Source organism: Mizuhopecten yessoensis, unplaced genomic scaffold (assembly GCF_002113885.1).
Source record: "Mizuhopecten yessoensis strain PY_sf001 unplaced genomic scaffold, ASM211388v2 scaffold11123, whole genome shotgun sequence".
In the NCBI taxonomy this organism is placed as follows: Eukaryota; Metazoa; Mollusca; class Bivalvia; order Pectinida; family Pectinidae; genus Mizuhopecten; species Mizuhopecten yessoensis.
The window spans coordinates 475,261-496,342 of NW_018408891.1; the positions used below are offsets into that span (position 1 = coordinate 475,261).

The window sequence follows — 21,082 nt, forward strand, 5'->3', positions numbered from 1 at the left end:
AAGAGGCCTACAGCATTCGATAGCGTTTCCATTCGTGTGTGCTGAAGGAGCTGGCATCAACCCTCGATCCTTTCCAGCCCTCGAGCCTATGGCCCCTCGGGTTGATATCGAGGTTTCGAGTTGTTAAGGGGTAGGATATGAAAATGGTCATTTGATAACCTATTTAATGACGAAAGTAAATCCGTACCGACCACAAGCATAATATATTACATTAATCATTTACAAAATAAAATACCAAATCGTATAAAAAGTAATAAACCCCGAACTGAAAATCGATAAATGTTGAAGTTAATCTATCCCCCAATAATACCCCTCACGCGCTAATATCCGGGCGAACAAGAATGATAAATATAAGTTGAAATAACTTGTTTCATAATTATTTAAAATAAATAAAGTTTATATATTACATGTATATTTATGTGTTCGTTGTCATTCCCATCAGATGTTGTGGTTATGCAAGATTTCCCGTTAAATCACGTTAAAGTCTAAGTCTAAACTTTTCAATTTATGATGCATCGATGAAAAACGGTAAGATTTGTTGGCATGGCTGGTTACTAATTTGTACACAAGTTATGGCTAGGTTCCGTATAACTTTCATAACTTAATTGATATAAAACTTACCTAAGTGACAGTCTTACTTAAATTATGTGTACCTTCGTAATGGTTCTCCAATCATGCAGCCTTGGACTAAGACGTCTTCGTTTAAAATACTCCTACTCGCTTGGCTCTGACGATGTGCATTTTCTTTTGGATTTTAAATCTAATTAATTCATAGTCTCCAGGGGAATTTTAAAATGCATTTGTAGCGTACAGTTGACTACTGTTGTCAAGCATTTCACAAACAAAGCGTGTATATATAGTGTGAGGTTTATAACCGCATAATTACAAACACTAAATTATTAAAATCTCTTTTGTAAGGATTGTAAATTTTCTAACAAAATCTAACTCACAAATGATGCAAAATCTCCCACACAAGGATAACACATATGGATTGTTAAACACACCTCACAGGCATTGTAAAATTTCAAAAAGAAAAATTGTAAAATCTAAAACACGTGCATTGCACATGTAAAATAGCATACAAAAGGATCGTTAAATATCCCACTCATGGATTGTAACATCTGTAGAATATACCGCGTAAGGATTGTAAAATCTCACACAAAGGATTGTAAAATCTCCACCATACGGATTATAAAATCTCCACCGTACGGATTATAAAATCTCACACACAAGGATTGTAAAATCTCACACACAAGGATTGTAAATCTCACACACAAGGATTGTAAAATCTCGCACACAAGGATTGTAAAATCTCTTACACAAGGATTGTAAAATCTCACACACAAGGATTGTAAAATCTCACACACAAGGGTTGTTAAATCTCACACACAAGGATTGTAAAATCTCTTTCACAAGGATTATAAAATCTCTTACACAAGGATTGTAAAATCTCTCACACAGGGATTGTAAAATCTAACACATAGATTATAAAATCTCTTCCACAAGGATTGTAAAATCTCTCACACAGGGGTTGTAAAATCTAACACATAGATTATAAAATATCTTCCACAAGGATTGTAAAATCTCTTTCACAAGGATTATAAAATCTCTTACACAAGGATTGCAAAAAATCACATACAAGGATTGTAAAAAATCACATACAAGGATTGTAAAAAATCACATACAAGGATTGTAAAAAATCACACACAAGGATTGTAAAATCTCACACACAAGGATTGTTAAATCTCACAGACAAGGATTGTAAAATCTCACACTCCAGGATTGTAAAATATCACACACGAGGATTGCTAAATCTCACACACAAGGATTGTAAAATCACACACACGGGGTTTGAAGAATCTCACACACATGGACTGTTAAACCTTCCGCGTAAGGATTTGAAGAATTCCGCGTAATAATTGAATAATCTCACCCACATGGATTGATAAATTTCCCGCGTATAAATTGTAAAATCTCACACAAGGAATGGAAATTCTCCAAAAGCTGGAATCACCAAAATCTCTCACACGAAATCATTGTATGAACAGTATAAAGGGTAGTAACGCCAATCGGTTACACAAAGGTTTTGATATTAAATACAATTATATTGATACAGATATAACTGATTTAAGTTTCTACCGACATGCACGTTAAACACTCCGTTCATTAGTACGTATATTTCTAACGACTTTCCAGGATCAGTCTAACGCCATGTAGGGGTTTGGCCTTGTAAATAACGCTCAACAACTTGTGTTCGTAGCCTTATCTCCATAATGCAAGTGGCGACAGGACAAAGCATGGCAGATGCATATCGCACTACTCCGGTATTTCATTCCGTACGACATACAAAATAAAAGTGCGCATGTATAGGCATTACGGAGTTATCTCCCGTGACAAAACAAACACGTCATTTATGTTGTGAAACGCATGACGCTGTCTCTCCTGTATAAAACGACTGGAAACAGAGGATTTGAGGTTAATTGATCTAGTATAGCCACAGTGTATGTTAAAAGGGTGTAGTGTTCTCCTAGTGTAATTAAGTCTTTACATCTATCAGGTTATGCATGTAGCTTAATTGTTACAAAGAAGTCAACATCATTATTTATCGTTTTCAACTTGTATTTCTTTGCTCACAAAAAAATTACTGACGATTGCATTGCTTTGTTTTTTTTCTGTGTGAGTTCTTTTGATAAGTTTCCAAAGGGTTATTTAAAACGTTATTTCAAATATCATTGAGATAAATGAAAAATAAAGTGATACAAGAGTTATCTCGCTTGGTACAGAATCCCGTTTAGTTCAATGTAGAAAGATTCATTATCTTTTGCTTCATTTTTTTAAAATATGTTTATCATATAAAATAACTTCATCGACATCAATCTCGTCAGTAAGCTCAACATTTCACGACAACAGAATCGTCCGTCTCGGCACGAGCGAGGTTGATATATAAAACGTTTTCCATGACTTATCATATAAAAGAAGAACAATAATATAGGTATTGCCGAAATGGTTCGAAAAAACTATACACACTTATACTCTCCAGTCGACTGAGATACCGACGATTTTGTGTTTAAGTGTTTAAAAAAGAGGGTTTATATTTTGCACATCTCAAACATCAAATTAGAGAGCAAAGCAGGGCTGTCCGAGGGTAATGTAGGGCTGCCCGAGGGCCAATAACGTTAATGTAATGAAATAACCGTTATAATCTCCGCACTTTAATTGAATGGACGTATTTGGAGCTCAAACGGCCGTTCCACTATACCCTTAACGTGACACTGTGATGTAAAACTTTTGCGTCAAAACATAATGAGGCCCACAAGTATGGACATCCAATAATCCTATCCTTTAAATGGTTAATTTCTTTTGCATATCATCGAGAATGAAACCTATCTATATTGTATGTACTGAATCTAATATGGCGAGTATTTGTATGATATTCAAACAACTCTGCTCACCACACCAAAGTAACGTTCTGTTAAAATGTCCAGTGACCACAACGTCTGGTGTTAACGCCACTCTTCCCGGCCACCGACTTATAGTCAGCCAACGTGCCTAGTTTATTTATCCCAGGCCCTCGAGACTAACTACTATTTTTCGAGGCATCATAGTCTATGTCGAAGACAGACCGGGGCTTTTTACATCTACATTGTTCTTATATGAACCACGATACAATATACAAACGATAAATATATGTATCTATAGGACGCGTACCGTGTCTCGTCCACATGATTTATTTATAAGACCATGTGCAGTGTTACATTCTATGAATCACGTGACTTGTTACATCCAAAATATTTATCTAAAGGTACACATGACGTGTTATCTCTTTATGGTTTATGTCAGGAGACGTGACCTGCTATATCATCATGATTCATACCATGACAAGTGACGTGTTATATCCTCATGGTATATGTCAGGACACGCGTTTTATCCTCATGGTTCATAGCAGGACACGTGAAGTGTTGCGGCCTCATGGTTTATGGCAGGACCGTGACACGTTTTATCCTCATGGTTTATAACAGGACACGTGACGTGTTTGATCATCATGGTTCATAGCAGGACACGTGGCGTGGTATATCCTCATGGTTTACGTTATTGACTCGTGACGCGTTACCCCCTCATAGATTATAACAGGACACGTGACGTGTAACTTCCCGATGGTCAACGTAAATGACACGTGACGTGTTACTCCTTCATGGTTTATAACAGGACACGTAGTGTGTTATTTTTCCTCATAGATTGTATCAGAACACTTGACGTTTTACATGCATATCCTCATGGTTTTTGTCAGGAAATGTGGCGTGTTACCTCACCATGTTCTATTTACTTAGTATAGGACACGTGACGTTTTATATCCTCATGGTTTATGTATAGGACACGTGACGTTTTATATCATCCTGGTTTATGTATAGGACATGTGACGTGTTACCTCACCATGGTCTTTGTATAGGACACGTGACGTTTTATATCATCCTGGTTTATGTAAAGGACACGTGACGTGTTATATCCTCCTGGTTTATGTATAGGACACATGGCAGGTTATATCCCCCTGGTTTATGTATAGGACACGTGACGTGTTACATCCTCCTGGTTTATGCTTAGGACACGTGACGTTTTATATCCTCATGGTTTATGTATAGAACACGTGACGTGTTATATCCTCCTGGTTAATGTTTAGGACACGTGACGTTTTATATCCTCATGGTTTATGTATAGGACACGTGACGTGTTATATCCTCCTGGTTAATGTTTAGGACACGTGACGTGTTATTTCATCCTGGTTTATGTATAGGGCACGTGGCGGGTTATATCCTTATGGCTTATGTCAGGACACGTGCACTTGACGTGTTATATCCTCCTGGTTTATTTATACATGTAGGACACGTCACGTGTTATATCCTCCTGGTTTATGTATAGGACACGTGACGTGTTATATCCTCCTGGTTTATGTTCAGGACACGTGACGTGTTACATCATCCTGGTTTATGTATAGGGCACGTGGCGGGTTATATCCTTATGGCTTATGTCAGGACACGTGCACGTGACGTGTCATATCGTCTTGGTTTAGGACACGTTACGTGTTATATCCTCCTTGTTTATTTAAAGGACACATGCCGTGTTATATCCTCCTGGTTTATGTTTGGGACACGTGACGTGTTATATCCTCCTGGTTTATTTATAGGACACGTGACGTGTTATATCATCCTGGTCTATGTTTGGGACACGTGACGTGTTATATCATCCTGGTTTATGTATAGAGCACGTGGCGTGTTATTTCCTTATGGCTTATGTCAGGACACGTGACGTGATTCCTTCTCATGGTCTTTCTTAATAAAACAGACGTGTGAGGTACATTACATCCATACGGTCTACGTATACATTATGTACTATACGTGTACGAAGTATATAGGACACGTTACGTTTTACAGTGAGATTCAATAAATTTATTTTTCTCCTGGCGAGAGAACAGTACTATCACCAGTTATGATGTTATATAATACACATTTGAAGATGTCAATAAGACATAATATGTTCAAACATCCCACAGGAATCAATTTATATTTATTCCAGCAAGACCGAAGGTTTTAGGAATTTGGAAGTTTTTTAACCCGAAATTACAGCAGCATACTCGCTTCAACAATACAGAACACCTTCTTCGCAAAAACTCCAGTGTCATTACATAAAAAATAAATAATTGGAAAAAAGAAACGCAACGAAACAAATTGTAAAAAATTTAATGGAATAAAATCAAGATAAACACAATAAGTGATAGAGCGAGCTTTATTTTTCAAAATTCAATTGACACATTTTTTAATTTAAAAATTAAGACAAACTATTGTATGCATAACATACGATATTGTATGTGTTGACACCAAGCTAATGTGTGAACATACACTATATCAGTTGTCAACATACAGGACACACGTGTTGACAGAAATATTTGGTCAACAATGTGAAATTCGTGAAATCAACACATATAACATACCTTTTGACACTAATGTCACATTAAAAGATTTTCTGTCAAACAAAAATAGTGTAGGTGTTAACATCGAAAATAAATTTGTCAACATGCATGACACACGTGTGAAGAAACATATTTGTCAATCAACATACATAACATACCTGTTGACATAAATATATCATTAAAAGATCATCTGCCAACAAAAGTGAGAGAGTTGAAGCATAGAGATAGATTGTCAGATTGTCAACATCTGTGACACACGTGTTAACTGAAATATCGCCTCTCAACATGAATACAACGATTGTTGACAAATAGATCTCATGTCAACATGAATATTACGTGCTAGCGTAAATACCGTTGTCAACTTGCATCTGTTGACATACAGATATGATGTACAAGAAACTCTGTCAACATATATAACACATGTCGACATAGTTATCACAAGGAAAATATCCTCTGCCAACAAGCATTAAGCACACGTAATCATATACACCATTTTAAAGATATCTGTCGACAGACATATGTTGACATACTTATCTACTGGTAAAGATCCCCTGTCAAAGTAAATGGTACACATGTTGACATACATATCGTCTGCATACATAACACAAGTATGAACATATAAACAGCACACGTGTTTACATATATATAAAACATGTGTTTAATTAAACGTGTTGAAATATAAATAGCACATGTGTTGATATACACGTGTTGATATGTACATTACACACGTGTTGATATACACATAACAAACGTGTGATTTATACATAACACACTTGTTGATATATACATAACAAACGTGTTGATATATCCATACCACACGTGTTGATATATACATAACAAACTTGTTGATATATACATAACAAACGTGTTGATATATACATAACAAACGTGTTGATATATACATAACAAACTTGTTGATATATACATAACAAACGTGTTGATATATCCATAACACACGTGTTGATATATACATAACACATGTGTTGATATATACATAACACACGTGTTGATATATACATAACAAACGTGTTGATATATACATAACAAACGTGTTGATATATCCATAACACACGTGTTGATATATACATAACACACGTGTTGATATATACGTAACACACGTGTTGATATATACGTAACACACGTGTTGATATATACATAACACACGTGTTGATATATACATAACACACGCGTTGATATATACATAACACATGTGTTGATCTATATATAACACACGTGTTGATATATACATAACACACTTGTTCATATATTCATAACTCACGTGTTGAAATATACATAACACACATAAGTTTATATACAATTCACACGTATTGATGTATGCAAAACACGCCTATGTATATACATAACACACATATAGAACACATGTTGACATACATAACACACGTGTTGACATATATAACGCACATGATGACATACATACCAGCGTGATTTCATACATAACACACGTGTTTTGTTTTGTACGTATTAAAGTGCTCTCATATATAAAGCACACGTGTTTACATCCGTAACGCACGTGTTGACATATATAACCTTCGTGTTGACATACATGTATACAACGCACGTGTTGACACATATTTACTTGATCAACATATATGATATGAGTTGTCATGACAAGTATTGACAGAATGATCGTTTTCAAATCACGCAAACACTCGGTGTAAAATACTACAAACAAAGAACCAACGCATTTAGTTAACATAGATGTCAAATGTGTTGACTGTACATGCTCAATGTCAAAACCTGTGATATTTGTAAACATGGACAGAATGGGTTGTACATTGGTTTGTTTACCTGTGTGATACAAACTACAGTTAAAGACATACAGTTCAGTTAATTCAACAGTCATTTTTCGACATGTTCGAATTGCCAATGTGGTATCAAAGTGCACAATATAAAATGCAGACACTTATTTTATAAAAAAAAATAAAAAAAATGTCAAATTAACAATTTTTACTGTTCTTATTCTCTTCAGTTTATAACTTTTATGTTTCAATTTGATTTTGAAAAAAACCCACCTTATTAAAATATCTTGTCTATTGGTCTTAAAGCTATTTCGGCATAGAAAGACTTGACTGTTGTAACAAAACAGTTTTAGCATCATATTTTAAAATTGATACAATCAGTTAATATTAAACCACTCTTCAGCGGGAACAGTCTCCCTTAGTTCTCATTAGAGATTTTATTTTAATTTTGAAAAGACAATAGAAAAGGCCCACTGCCTTGCTTTTTAGGTCATCAGTCAAATTTGAATGTGTAATTTTCAGTGTCATAACATTCTTTTACAGATGCATTGTTTTAAACTTATTTTTTAATTATTCTAATCTGATAGCCGAGTTTGCTCTCTTTTTCTCAAAGAAATTTTGACATCAGAAGTAATGTTTCAATTATCGTGAGACCAGATAGTAAAAAATACAAATTAAACATTCGGTATTTGTCCCAGATTATATATTGTTTTTTACTGTGTCGAAAACCTTTGTTAGCAAATGACTGTGGTACTGACATAGCCATGTTTAATGTAAACATGTTAAGAAACATCGGTGTGAAAATACGTTATTCACTAACGTGTTAATGTATGGAAGGCTCGTGGATCGGAATGGTTTGAAAAAATTAGCATGCAAAATATTTACCAATATATATATATAGTATGTATATATAACTTGAAACAAAGTTAGTGGACAACAAAATCAATGCCATCTGTTCACGGTCACGCTCAATCAAGGTCATGCCAAGGTCACGCTTAATGTCATGCCAAGGTCACACTCAAGGTCACACACTAGATTGATATATATAGAGGTCACGCCAAAGTCACACAAGGGTTTGCGTGCCACAACAATGGTTATACGATACGATTATAAATGTTTATTTTCTCAAGTCTAACTCTAAATCACAAATATTTAAATAAAAAATATTCATAAAACTTAAAGATAATGCAGGTACTTACTACTATGAAGGATAACGCTGATTGGATACTTTGCCTTCTTAAAAAAGTATTAACAAGATTGATTAGATTTCAGTAGACTTAGCAGGTTGACACCTTTAAACTAACATTAATGGCCAACAGACATTATTTGACTATTCTAAAAGTAAGGAATACTCCCTCTACCTACAATTATAAGGAAGCAGATTTTTTCCCTCTGGCAAGAATTGCGACTTCCTGATGATGATGTTGTTTAATGGAAATGTATGAATGTGTTCATATGATAATAAATGCTTCAATCGGTCGTCAATGCTGGAGTGCCCACGAAGATTACACCGTACATATAAACGAAACAAAGATACGAAACTACCAGTAGAAATAAAGAGACATACATGTAACTGCCAAATCCTTACAAAATACGTTGAAATAAAAATAACAGCAGAAATAAAGGGACATAACTGAAAAAATCTTTTTTAAGAAACGAAGATACGAAACTATCCTTAGAAATACAGGGACATACCTGCTAACCTTTCAACCACCTGCCAACCTTTCAACCTGGCGATGAACTTCAAGTCAGTATCTAACCTGCATGAACTATATCACTAAAACAGGAAATGAATTGGCAGCAGTGGACAACTGGCCATGTATACATAGTACATACACGCATTCCTACTGTCGGGTAATCTAAACGTGGCTGTGTCCGACGTCCGCCCGACATAGTATGTAGGTTAACATTCTTAGTGGAAATTTAAATAGTATTTGAAACAATAATTGTTCTTAACACATACTTTCTGATACATCGCAAACACTTCCATTTTTTGGGTGTAATGCCTACCGCACCGATTGAATGTCTTTTTTGAAAGTGACCTATCCAGAATCCATGTACAAGTAATCACAAATCGAGATATAATTTCATCAACTACGAAAAAATCAATTATTCGGAAGGCATTGTTCGTCCATGTCCTTATATGTCGATCATGATAAAATGAATACAATGAAAGCCACGAACATGGGGTAGCCATGCCAATGATATACGCAAATCCCAATTTCGTTAGGTCTAGATATTAGATCTGAGTCCTCTCAGTGTTTATCAGCGACTGCCCTGGTTAACCAAGCGTCTTAATGATTGTTACAACAGACAAAGTAAATCTAGAAACGGTCACGGGATAACATTTCGGGATAATGAGTATATCTGTCAACCTAGATTATTTCAATCACAATTGTTGTACATGTTACCCTTTTAATCACCTTTTTGATCCGCGTCCAAGAACTCTCCTAGCCTATAAATGGTATCTAAGTGAAGATATACTAATATCCTCCGTAGAAAAACTGAACAGAAAATAATATATGTTATAAAACGATGTTTATTTCTAGCATGTTCTGTTTCAAGATGTATTCACTCGAACACTGTAAAGGGACTAGCTTTAAGTGCAGTTCCTGGTTCATGGTACAAGGTGAGGTCCCCTCCCTAGCGTTCTTGGTAATGACTCCCATTTCATTCTAGGATATTAAATGTCCCTTCTCCTCAAGTACAAGGTCATACCAAGGCCCTCCTCGCTACAGTATCGAGGTCACCCTCCTTCCCTACCGGTGTATGCTAGCCTCCTCCCTGCCTTTCCTATCATTCCCCCTCCCTATCGTTCCCTGTGATAAACCTTTCCCTTACAAGTAGCTATGAACACTATCTGAATCATCTCTCCCTCCCCCTCCCAACACCACACACAAGCTACACTGTAGTGAGCGTGCCAGCACCCCTTGTTGTGAGGCGCTAAGAAGCTGCATGCTCCTTTAATTTTGCCTTTGATGCTGTTCTTTACCTCTCGTAATCAGTCTGGTAGGCAGGTATTACAGACGATCTACTGCCTAAATGAGACAAAGGAAAATGGATCGAAAAATAAATTTTGAAAAATGAGTAATGTAACGATCTTCAGTGTAAAGTGTTCGGGCATCTGATGTACGCTAACGTAACGAATAGGGGTTCAATGTTACGTGTATGACAATCCACTATTAGCTAACGGCTCTTCAGCATAAACAAATAATATAATGTACACAAGCGTGGCTTATGTAGCTTTTTTCAAGTTTTAATCGCCGTTACGTGATGGGTCTCTTTGAAAATAAAAGTTGTAAAGAAATGTTTGCAATTTTCAGCTAACACAACGTATGGTGTTGAGTCGACGATCGATATGAAGCTGTTTCACACAAACCGGAGAAGACTGCACGTGCTTGAGAAGACTTTAGTATCAGGAAAAATTTAGCCCTTGATATAAAGTTATGGATTTTCGGGAGAACACATATATGTCCTAATTGAAATAGTAACTTTATCATTAAATAACGTTGATAAACCAAAAACGCAACCTGTCATATATAGTTAGAATATGCTGCTTAGAAACAGCCAAACGTCAAGTACATGGCGCTATTCTCTAAACAAAACGGTTTATCATTAAGTGTTTCAATGTGAATGGTTCAATACATGTAGAATGAAAACAAAAGGGTTGATATTGGTAAGACTGAGTCACACATTTGCGTTTGGAAATATTCACGTTTATTTACTTAACGCAAATAACGCGAACAGTTCCACACCGACAAAAAATCCGCTTTAACAGTATACTTAGTACGAATCTATTTTTTGTTCTTCCAATCTAGTTATAATTTTTATTCTACGAGGAAGAGTAATATCTGATCTCTGATTCGTTCAATACAGCAATTAAAGAACCAACGAGCACTGTTTAAAATTAGTATTGAGACAAGAAACAACGTGGGAGGTACAAGCAAGGTATGGAAAATCAAAATAGGGCCTCCGGCTGCACGTCAGTTAGCCAGGCGAGATTCAATGTCAGGAAGATCGAAAATACAGTCGGCTAACAATACGGAACGAACCTTTAGAAAGTACACGTGTTCGCCATTATCAGTATTAGACAGAGACAGGAGATTTTGGCTCCTGATCGTAACCAGGTTTATTGAACATAGGTGTAGTTTTAATTGCTGATAGACCAATACAGTGTAAAATACCTTGATTCTGTTAAGTTAAAAGTAGATTAAAAATAGATACTTAATCTGGTTAGCAGTGCGCTCCCGTTAACTGCATGTATTGTGCGAGAATAAAGCGAACTCCATTGAGTTCTAATTAAAGATAAGAGTGTTAGTCCTAGGGATCACGAGTTTCTCGTAATGATAAAACTATCTTTGTTGGATATCAACCAAATTATCAACGAACTTTTATAATAGACATAAAGATATAGAGTAAGAGCAATCTAAATCCACGTCATGCCCAAGTTTTAAAACAACACAACATATAAATAGAAAAAAAGAGTCAACGCTACCGCGGCCATTCATCATCAAATTCATTTTAGCGTTTTTCACTTACAGCGCAATCAAGGTATCAAAACAAATTACATGTGTAGGTCTCTGGAAGCATGTGATCAAAATGACTTTGTAAGGTTTTAGGGGAAAAGACACTTGGTCCGAACATCAAATTAGAAAACGATGAAATATTATTTGAAATAAAAGGTCACAGAAGCAGTGAATTAGTTTAAAAAGTACATCTATAGACATAGTACAACACATATAGGCCGAATGATAAAATATCTCTGTTTTCTGATACCGACTACCGAATAAATAAGGACGAACGGAATTTGAAAAATCACTTCTTTTAACTCAAAGTAATCTACGGTTTTTTATATTAAGGATTCAGATTTCAAAAAAAAAAACCCACCTCTATGAAGCGGAATTGAACCATTTACAGAAGCACGGATACATTTTCTAACTTGGCCTAGCGTATGTGTACCAAACTATCTACGTCAATTGGAAAGGTTACAAAGTAAGTTTATCATTAAAAAACATTAAGATATCAATACAAGTAGCATACACAGCAGTATATAAAGTATTATTGCTCCTGTAGTTTATGTATCCGATTATATTATTGATTAATATCAAACTACTTTATATTAACTTCCCTTGGGATTTCATTGCTTTTTTATGAGGCAGATTCGAGATATGCTTTACTAGAAAGATGAAAAAAGCATACAATCATGTAATCAGTGAAGAAATACAAAAACCAGTGTGAAAGACACTTCCTCGGGTGTACGAGTACCATTTCTATAACGTACAGGGAAGTACACACTGACAAACACACGTACAAGGGACAAACTCGACAAGATGGTCACGTTATTTCTACGCTAGCTACAATCATTCCATCCGGGTACCATTACTCAATCCGGGTATCTAGATGTAACCCGAACATTGCCTTCCTTGGCGAATCAGGGTATCTTTCGCCTCGAATCAGAATTCCTTTATATTTTGATCGTCGGTTTCAAACAGAATCTTGATTTTTTTTACCAATCATACATTTGATTTTGATTAAATGACAAATAAAAAATGAAATTTTTGTTAGAATCAGACAATGAAAATTCGGAACATTTTTGTCACTGATTTGTTAAGGTACAGTAGAATATACAAATAAAATGTAATTATATGATTACATATCACCACATATCGACTCTCGTTCTCCGATAAGTGATCCCATTATTTATACTGACGATCTTTGCCAGGCTCTCAGCCATTAGGCTTTAATGTTATATTAAACCAGTCACAAAAACTAACTCGATATCGTACAACCGAACCATTCACATTTTGATTGATAGAATCAAGCTATGATCTACGAATAAAATCCATAAAACATGGTAACAACCTGCCGAACAAACAACTGTTAAAAATTTGAATTTGAAGAGAAAATAAGGATTTACAAATCCAGGATTTTATATGTTCACTTTTAATGACGTTAGGATTTACAAACCTTTACAACATCTGTTATATAGGTTGTTGCCTGTGTGCTCTTGTATTGGCTAATCATACGTAAGTGTTTTAAGCTGCTAGCGCAGACCGGAGGTCAATCGTAACAGTGAAGGTTACATAGAAAACATAGTACATAGGACATGGACAATGATTTATCAAGTCATTTGGAATTATCTCCCTTGTTTACTATTCGCCATCATATCTCGTTTTCCACAAACGACCATGTCTCAGTGTGGCTACATGTCTCAACAGATACACACCCTTACATAGACTGTAGAGCAGACTTAGCCAAGACAGTGAAAAGCACCACATGGTGGCAAAATATTGTTACGACCCGTAAATCTTACCGTTCTATCTTAACAACAATGATGAGAGAAACAAAATTCCATAAAGTACAATAATCAAATCGATACGAGCTGAGTAGACCTTGCCCGTCTGGATAAGTGGCACATCACATCCAACAGGTATAGCGAAATGTTTCGGTAACAAAAAACCACCAAACCGGAAATGGCCATATAATAAGCACACAGGGTCACGTGACAGGTTAACTAGATGCACGGTACTCTCGTCTGATGGTGTTTATACAGTATATAGATTCTTTTTTTACAAAATAATTAAAATCAAAATCAACAATGTGAGTCATCAATATTACAACACTTTGAATTATGTATAGAAAATAACTGTCAGCCACTCATTTCTACACTCACATATATATACCTTGCATGGGATTCACAACTAAATTCGGGAAAAAAGAATCGCAATATTTTATTTTTCTCCATTTCTTTCATGGTTGATTTTATGTTTATACCAAAGTGCAAAACAAATTTAAACTCGCATTAATGGAGCAGAAATACTGTTTTGATATGTATAACTACGATGTATATTATCTGGTCTACGTCGACTTTAACAGAAAGATCAAAGACATAACACAAATGGCTTTATTCTACATTTTTGACAGTTAAAACAAGTTGTAAATCCCAGCATTACTACATTTGGATAATTTAACACTTGTACTTCCGGTCGCAAAACAAAAAGTAACAAACTGTATAAGTTTGATTCTAAATCACATAAACAAAAGTTTATTTCTTTATTTTTTGTATATTGTCCGCAATATTTCAACATCTACAAAAGAAATGACAAATAAAAAGAGTGGAATTTTCAGTATGCTACTAGCTGTTGCGATACCGAAAGTACCAGAATGTTGGTAAAATCTTATCGCACCCATTCTCTCATTCTCTATTCATACACATATATATACCTAACCCACATGTTTCACTGACAATTTTCATACATAAACCCTCGCTACACAGACAACCTCGCTGTTCAGACACCCTTGGTACACAGACAACATTGGTACACAGTTATCCTCGCTATATTGACTCCCAAGGTACGCTGCTAATCTCGCTACACTGACGCTCGTTTCCAATTTATGTAATTGAATTGTACAATGGAATTTGAGTCCTCACCATTACTGATGACGTCATCCTTCCCTGAGCTTATGCTCTGCATCTGCAGCAGATGTGAAATTTTACCTGGTGACCTCGTGACCTTATACCTGTGTTTATCTTTAGATCGTATATTATAGCACGAACAAGAACATACAGACACGTGATCATTAAACTCGGGAATTTCCTGAGCACGTGACACAACATTTCCGTTGGAAGTAATGACGTCACCGTCAAGTTTTACAGCTGTCTGCGCAGCCGCAGCAGCCTCCAATTCGTCTCTTCGTTCATCTTCGGTATTCATAGTTAAAAACCGTAACACAAGTAGGTTCATAGCGGCTGAAATAACTGTTAACCCGAATAAAATATAAAACAAACTAAAGGCGACATATTGGGGGTTCTTCTGTAGAGCACTGTGATTTTGTAAAGCGACGAAATCCCCGAACCCTATTGTAGTTAGTGTGATGAAGCAGTAATAGAACGCGTCAATATACTGCCAGCCCTCGAAGTGCGAGAACACCCCCGCCCCAGCTGTTAATACGATAATGGACAGATTCATGGCAACTAGGATCAGGTTCGTTTGGGACACCTCGGAGTTTTTCAGCTTGAAACATTTTTTTATTTGTTTTAGAAGGAACGTTACGAAAGTGTTCAGCCTCTCTCCAACGCTTTGGAACATCACAATACACAATGGAATACCCGCAAGAGCGTAACACATGCAGAATATCTTTCCTCCTGTCGTCTGCGGGGTACTGTGGCCATAGCCTGAAACACACAGAAGATCATTGTTAGAATATATATTACACAGAAAACCATAAATACCACGAACGTTGATGTATGTACTTAATGTATAAACACGTGATATATGTATATAATATAGAATCACACATATGATGTTGATGCATGTAAAAGTATATCATTGTATATTTATCAATTATAGACGTTTGTTGGGGTTATTATGTGGTTCTATGGACCAGAGAAAGGAATATTGACCAAGACAAGTACAGGTCAATATCACGTTTTATGTCTATATTACCATATATTTACCGAACCGAAAGTCCTTAATGGTTATATTAACAATTTTCAAAGGGGAAAAAAACTACATCAGGCAGACAGCATATTGACGCTACAATTGAAGTGACGTCATAGTGAAATTATAACCTCCTGTTTATAAAAACAGTAACAACACAAATCATTGGCGTCCATGGGATTGTAATCAAATCAGTGAGAGTGTTGAAAAAATTGCCATCTTTTACAATGTATATCGGGTTGATGTAGGTACGATGTACATATGTAATTAAAGCGGGAAAATGCACGGCCAGACCGGAACTCGAACCTGGGACCCTATAGACGGACGCTGATTGAGCCACCCTGATCGCCGATGATCGACCCAGTCCAGTTCTACTACAGTCCTCCCTCCTTTTTCATAGTCTTCGCCTCCGAAGACACAACTATTCACAACCCAGGTTCAAATTTAGTTTAAACATATTTGTTGCCAAACTTAGACAAGGGATTAGGCACAAGTTATAACAACCTATCAACGCCTTCTCCCAATATAAATTTGAAATGACATTACAATAATGATAATAAATATATACAATTGTTGTTACAATTTGAACTCAAAATCCCTTGCTGGATTTAATAAAGTTTGGCACAAATCTAAAAATGTTTGATTTAAGTTGTAAATTATTAAATCAGTTTCCATAAGACATTATTATTTTTCATAACAGAAGTGTAAATTCCTGAAGTGCATTCGAATTAAAAGTTACCCCTAAATGTTTATGATAAGCTGTAAAGTTTAAGACTTTCCAATCAAATTCTAAATCGAAGTCTTCTTCGATATCGATTGAATTCGAAATAAACAATACATCTATTTTTCAGGATTAAAATTAACCAACCAGCTTTTTGACCAAGTATTTAAGATCTCTAGGTCTCTATTTCAAGTTTCTTGAATTTCTAGACAAAATGAAAATGAATTAAGTAATGATGTATCGTCTGCAAAAAGACGAGACGTTGATTCAAAACCATCTGCTATGTCATTAATAAATATAAGAAATAAAAGTGGACCAAGAAAAGAGCCTTGTGGAAGCCCTGCCTCAATTAGACCTACAGAAGAATATGAACTGTTTAAAAATACCTTTTGGTGTCTCTGAGACGGGGGGTTACGTCACATCGAAGCATATCGATAACATAGACTTGGATAGTTTCAAATAGTTAAAAATAATTAAATCGGTGTTTGCTTGTTCAATCGGATGCCGTATATCATTTGTTCATTTCTTTTTACATTTAGGTAAGACATTTATCAATTTGCTTCGGTCAATGTGTGTGGTTGGTCAATTGTGTTTATACATTTATATTTACATTTGCATGGCATTGTCACTATATAGCCTCTTTGAAAGCTGTGTCGTTGATGGGACTTTAATTACCATGCAGCACGAGACACAATTCTTAGCGTATTAATACGACACTGACCGGAACTACAATATCCAATGTAAATAAACATGACGGCTGCTGAAATATCGCTTGGCATTGTGAGACTTGACCACGTCATTGTAAATTTATGTGCAAAATAAAATAAAAAATACTTTTATTACAACAAAAACAATAACAAGGTCTGCAATATCTTACAATATACAAATCGGTTGAAATAAACCAATGCCGGCAATGGAAACAATTTTAACGCTCATGCAATTCAGAAATATCGTCTGTTACACTGCAATGATCAACAGGGGTTCGTTACAAATGTTTGAAATACACATATTCTATAGACCTACTAACACATATGTTACAGATCTAGACCTACTGATATGAGTCACAACTCACATAAACATTTCAGACATTTGTAACGAACCCCTGTGGTGAGCTGTGCTCCGTCGCAAACTCACTCACTTCAAACGCTATCAGTTTCACGTGTCTCGCAGCAACGGTTTCCTCAGTTTCTGACGACATGTCAAATGACGAGGCTGTTATAGAATCTACTGACTGTAGTCAGACTCCCATACAATCAACAAATAAATTCACGTCTGGATTCTTCACAAAATGAGCAAAGAGAAAAAGTCGAATTAACTTCCAAAAATAACTCCCTCGTGGAGGGCAAGGTCGGATTTACGGTGTTCACTGTATTTATCCATGCGCGAAATTTGTTCCGGGGAAAAATCGAAATAATTCCAAATCTATCTTTCAGCTCAGAGTTCTATTGATAAACTTAAATCACCCTATAGCCATATCATACACAATTGTATTGATACTGAATTGTGGAATAAAATTGAAGTGTTTGTTAAAATTACAAAGTACTACTTTATTTGCCAATCAGCACGCGACACCACGCTGTTCCAACTATTGAACAAATTTGTGTGGACTGTCGATAAGGCGGGAATTTTCAATTTTCAATATAAATTGTAAGTAAAAAAAAAAGGAACATAAGAGGCAGAGAAATCGTAAATATAAATATTGAACTGTTTTTGTATGGTATTTATGATCTCTTTGAATGACAACGCGCGCATTATGTTGTTTGCTTGCAAATCTGTGTCATTCAAATAGATCATAAATACCATACAAAAACAGTTCAATGCTTAAAAATATACCCCCATCACTACAATTTACAGAAAATTAAGTACAATATGTAATTATTGCAACGTAATCACTTTAGGATGGCGACACTGATACATGTATGAGTGTAATTATTCGAATGCTGTATATTTTTAGTCCAGAGTTCGGTATCCGGAAATGACATACATGTATGCACGTCGTGTAGAAAAACGCATGTCTGTGACGTTATCAGATGGGAGCTACTTCCTGTTGACGCACAGAGGAAGGTATCAACACTCCAATCTAGATTGTAAGACGACGCAGGCACGTTTATGAAGGGGTTTGCTTAGCTGTTTATAACCGGTGTATCATTCGTCAAATAAAAACGTCTTGGCAAATATGCATGCCCTAAATATCATTCCATCTACTTCTCCTATCGGCAAGCTAGGAGGCTGATCCGGATCTTGCGGCACTGACAAGTTGCGATCGTTTCCTCTAGATCTACAAATTATATGACATGTGATATTTCAAAACTGACATTTCAAATTTATTTGGTTACACTCATTCAAACGCTTGATTAAATACTAATCAAAAGCGATGTGCACGCGTGATATTTATGAAATATTACGGGCAATATAACATTTCACAATTTTCAAAGAATTTAAAAATGTTTTTATCACAGAAATGTGAGGACAACATCCTATTTATCATGTATTTCGTTGGTTAAGGAGGAGAGTCCCAGGCACCGGTGCTGTTTATCCAACCAAAAAGAGTTTCATTTCATTTCAAGAACTCTTTTATCACCGTAGGGTAGCATACGCCCTTAACAGGTAATAGAATGACGTACACTGGACGGAGTAACACTCCTTATATCAAAACAATGTTCAGCTTGGAAAATCTGCTGGGAAATGACATCACGTTATCGAGGTGTTTAAAACCAGCTAACGACACTAAACAGTTGATAAATATGGCCACGGCTGACTTCCTGTTCATCAAGGGATGTCTCGGTGTAGAACCTAATTTTGTTTACCAGGGGATGTCTCGGTGTAGTTTGTTTACCAGGAGATGTCTCGGTGTACATGAAGAACGTATCGGTGTATAACTCTTTTTGTTTACAAGGGAATGTCTCGATGCAAGACTATACATTCAGTTTGATCAGGGGATGTCTCCGTGCTGTTCTAGGGAATGCCTTAGTTTTTTTTAGTTTTTTTAGGAAAACTCGCTAATGATACGTTGTAATTGGATTTCAGAATACTAAAAACACATTTCCCATTACACCCGAAAAGAGTATCACGTATTCATTCGCCAGTGGAAAATATTAAATCGGGGACCATATTGGCTATTGAGCAAAACTGGTCATTGCTGACCATGCCATGTCCATCTGATACTTTTAACCACACGGGGTTATACAATGTTGTTTTTTTTATCAGAGAGCAGATCGTTGCCGCTTGACTATGGACGAAATAACGTTCCATATTTGGGCAGACAGGGCGGAGATAAAAAAAACTATTGGTTTTGTCTAGACGGTTTAGATTTGGAGAGGGTACAATTTATTCTACATCTCTGATCGCTTTCGGAGATACCTCTGGAGTCTACAAGGCATAAACCTGTTTGTTTACCATCTGGGTTGCTAACTCTACAATCTATATCGCCACCAACTTTAGGAGTGGTTTTTGACACACGGGATATATAAGCAAACAATGGTATGCCGGGTGCAGGACTTCGGAAATTTTGCATCATAATTGTATGTAGATGGCTAAAATCATTAACCGGTGGAAATGTTCGAGGATGTCAGTAAGCTACGGTAACTGCATCTTGACTGACAGATAAATCACATTCCTGCTTCTTTGTTACCTATAAAATGGCGACCTTGGCTAGGAACACAAATCCAATCTCTCGTAATATTAAATTCTGATTGTATTTTGAAATATGCTATAAATCATAGGGTTAGGAAGTCATGGGTAAGCCATGGAAATGTACTTGTTAGGGATCTGAGCTAGTAGAGTATTTAATCGGGGTTGACTGAGTTCAGTTAAGATCCGAATACGGAACATTTAGATATCATTGATAAAAGAATGTATAAGAAGGTAAAGGGTCACCTGCCCGAGAACGTGGGGTTTCTTTCGGTACTCCGGTTACCTCCCACATTACGACCCCCCAACCGCAAACATCCAGGCCAACAGTTGAACTAACTTGTTTCACAATTGTTGTAAAATAAATAAGTTTACAAAAGAATGTTTGCAGAATCCAAGGATGTAGGACATATCTCCAACATCAGAAAGGCAAGTCAAATTTGAGATATTAAAGCATTAATTCTAACCCAAGTCACTATTTCGCAAGTTTCATTTAGGCAAAAAAAACGAAGCCTAACTTTAGGGTACCATCCGAGGTGTTCTTTAAGATTTTATATAACTTTTTGTA

General features: G+C 36.0%; 1 protein-coding gene across 2 annotated transcripts in view; it reads right to left on the reverse strand.

Moving 5' to 3' along the window:
- Nucleotides 1-6,955: 6,955 nt before the first annotated feature.
- The window catches only part of LOC110466184 (two pore potassium channel protein sup-9-like), a 127,063-nt gene continuing 112,936 nt past the window's right edge, over nt 6,956-21,082 (reverse strand). For both annotated transcript variants that reach the window (XM_021522542.1, XM_021522543.1), the window contains exon 3: nt 6,956-15,898. In XM_021522542.1, coding sequence (XP_021378217.1) covers nt 15,093-15,898 — 806 coding nt within the window. In that variant the 3' untranslated portion in view covers nt 6,956-15,092. The remainder of the gene's footprint in view (nt 15,899-21,082) is intronic.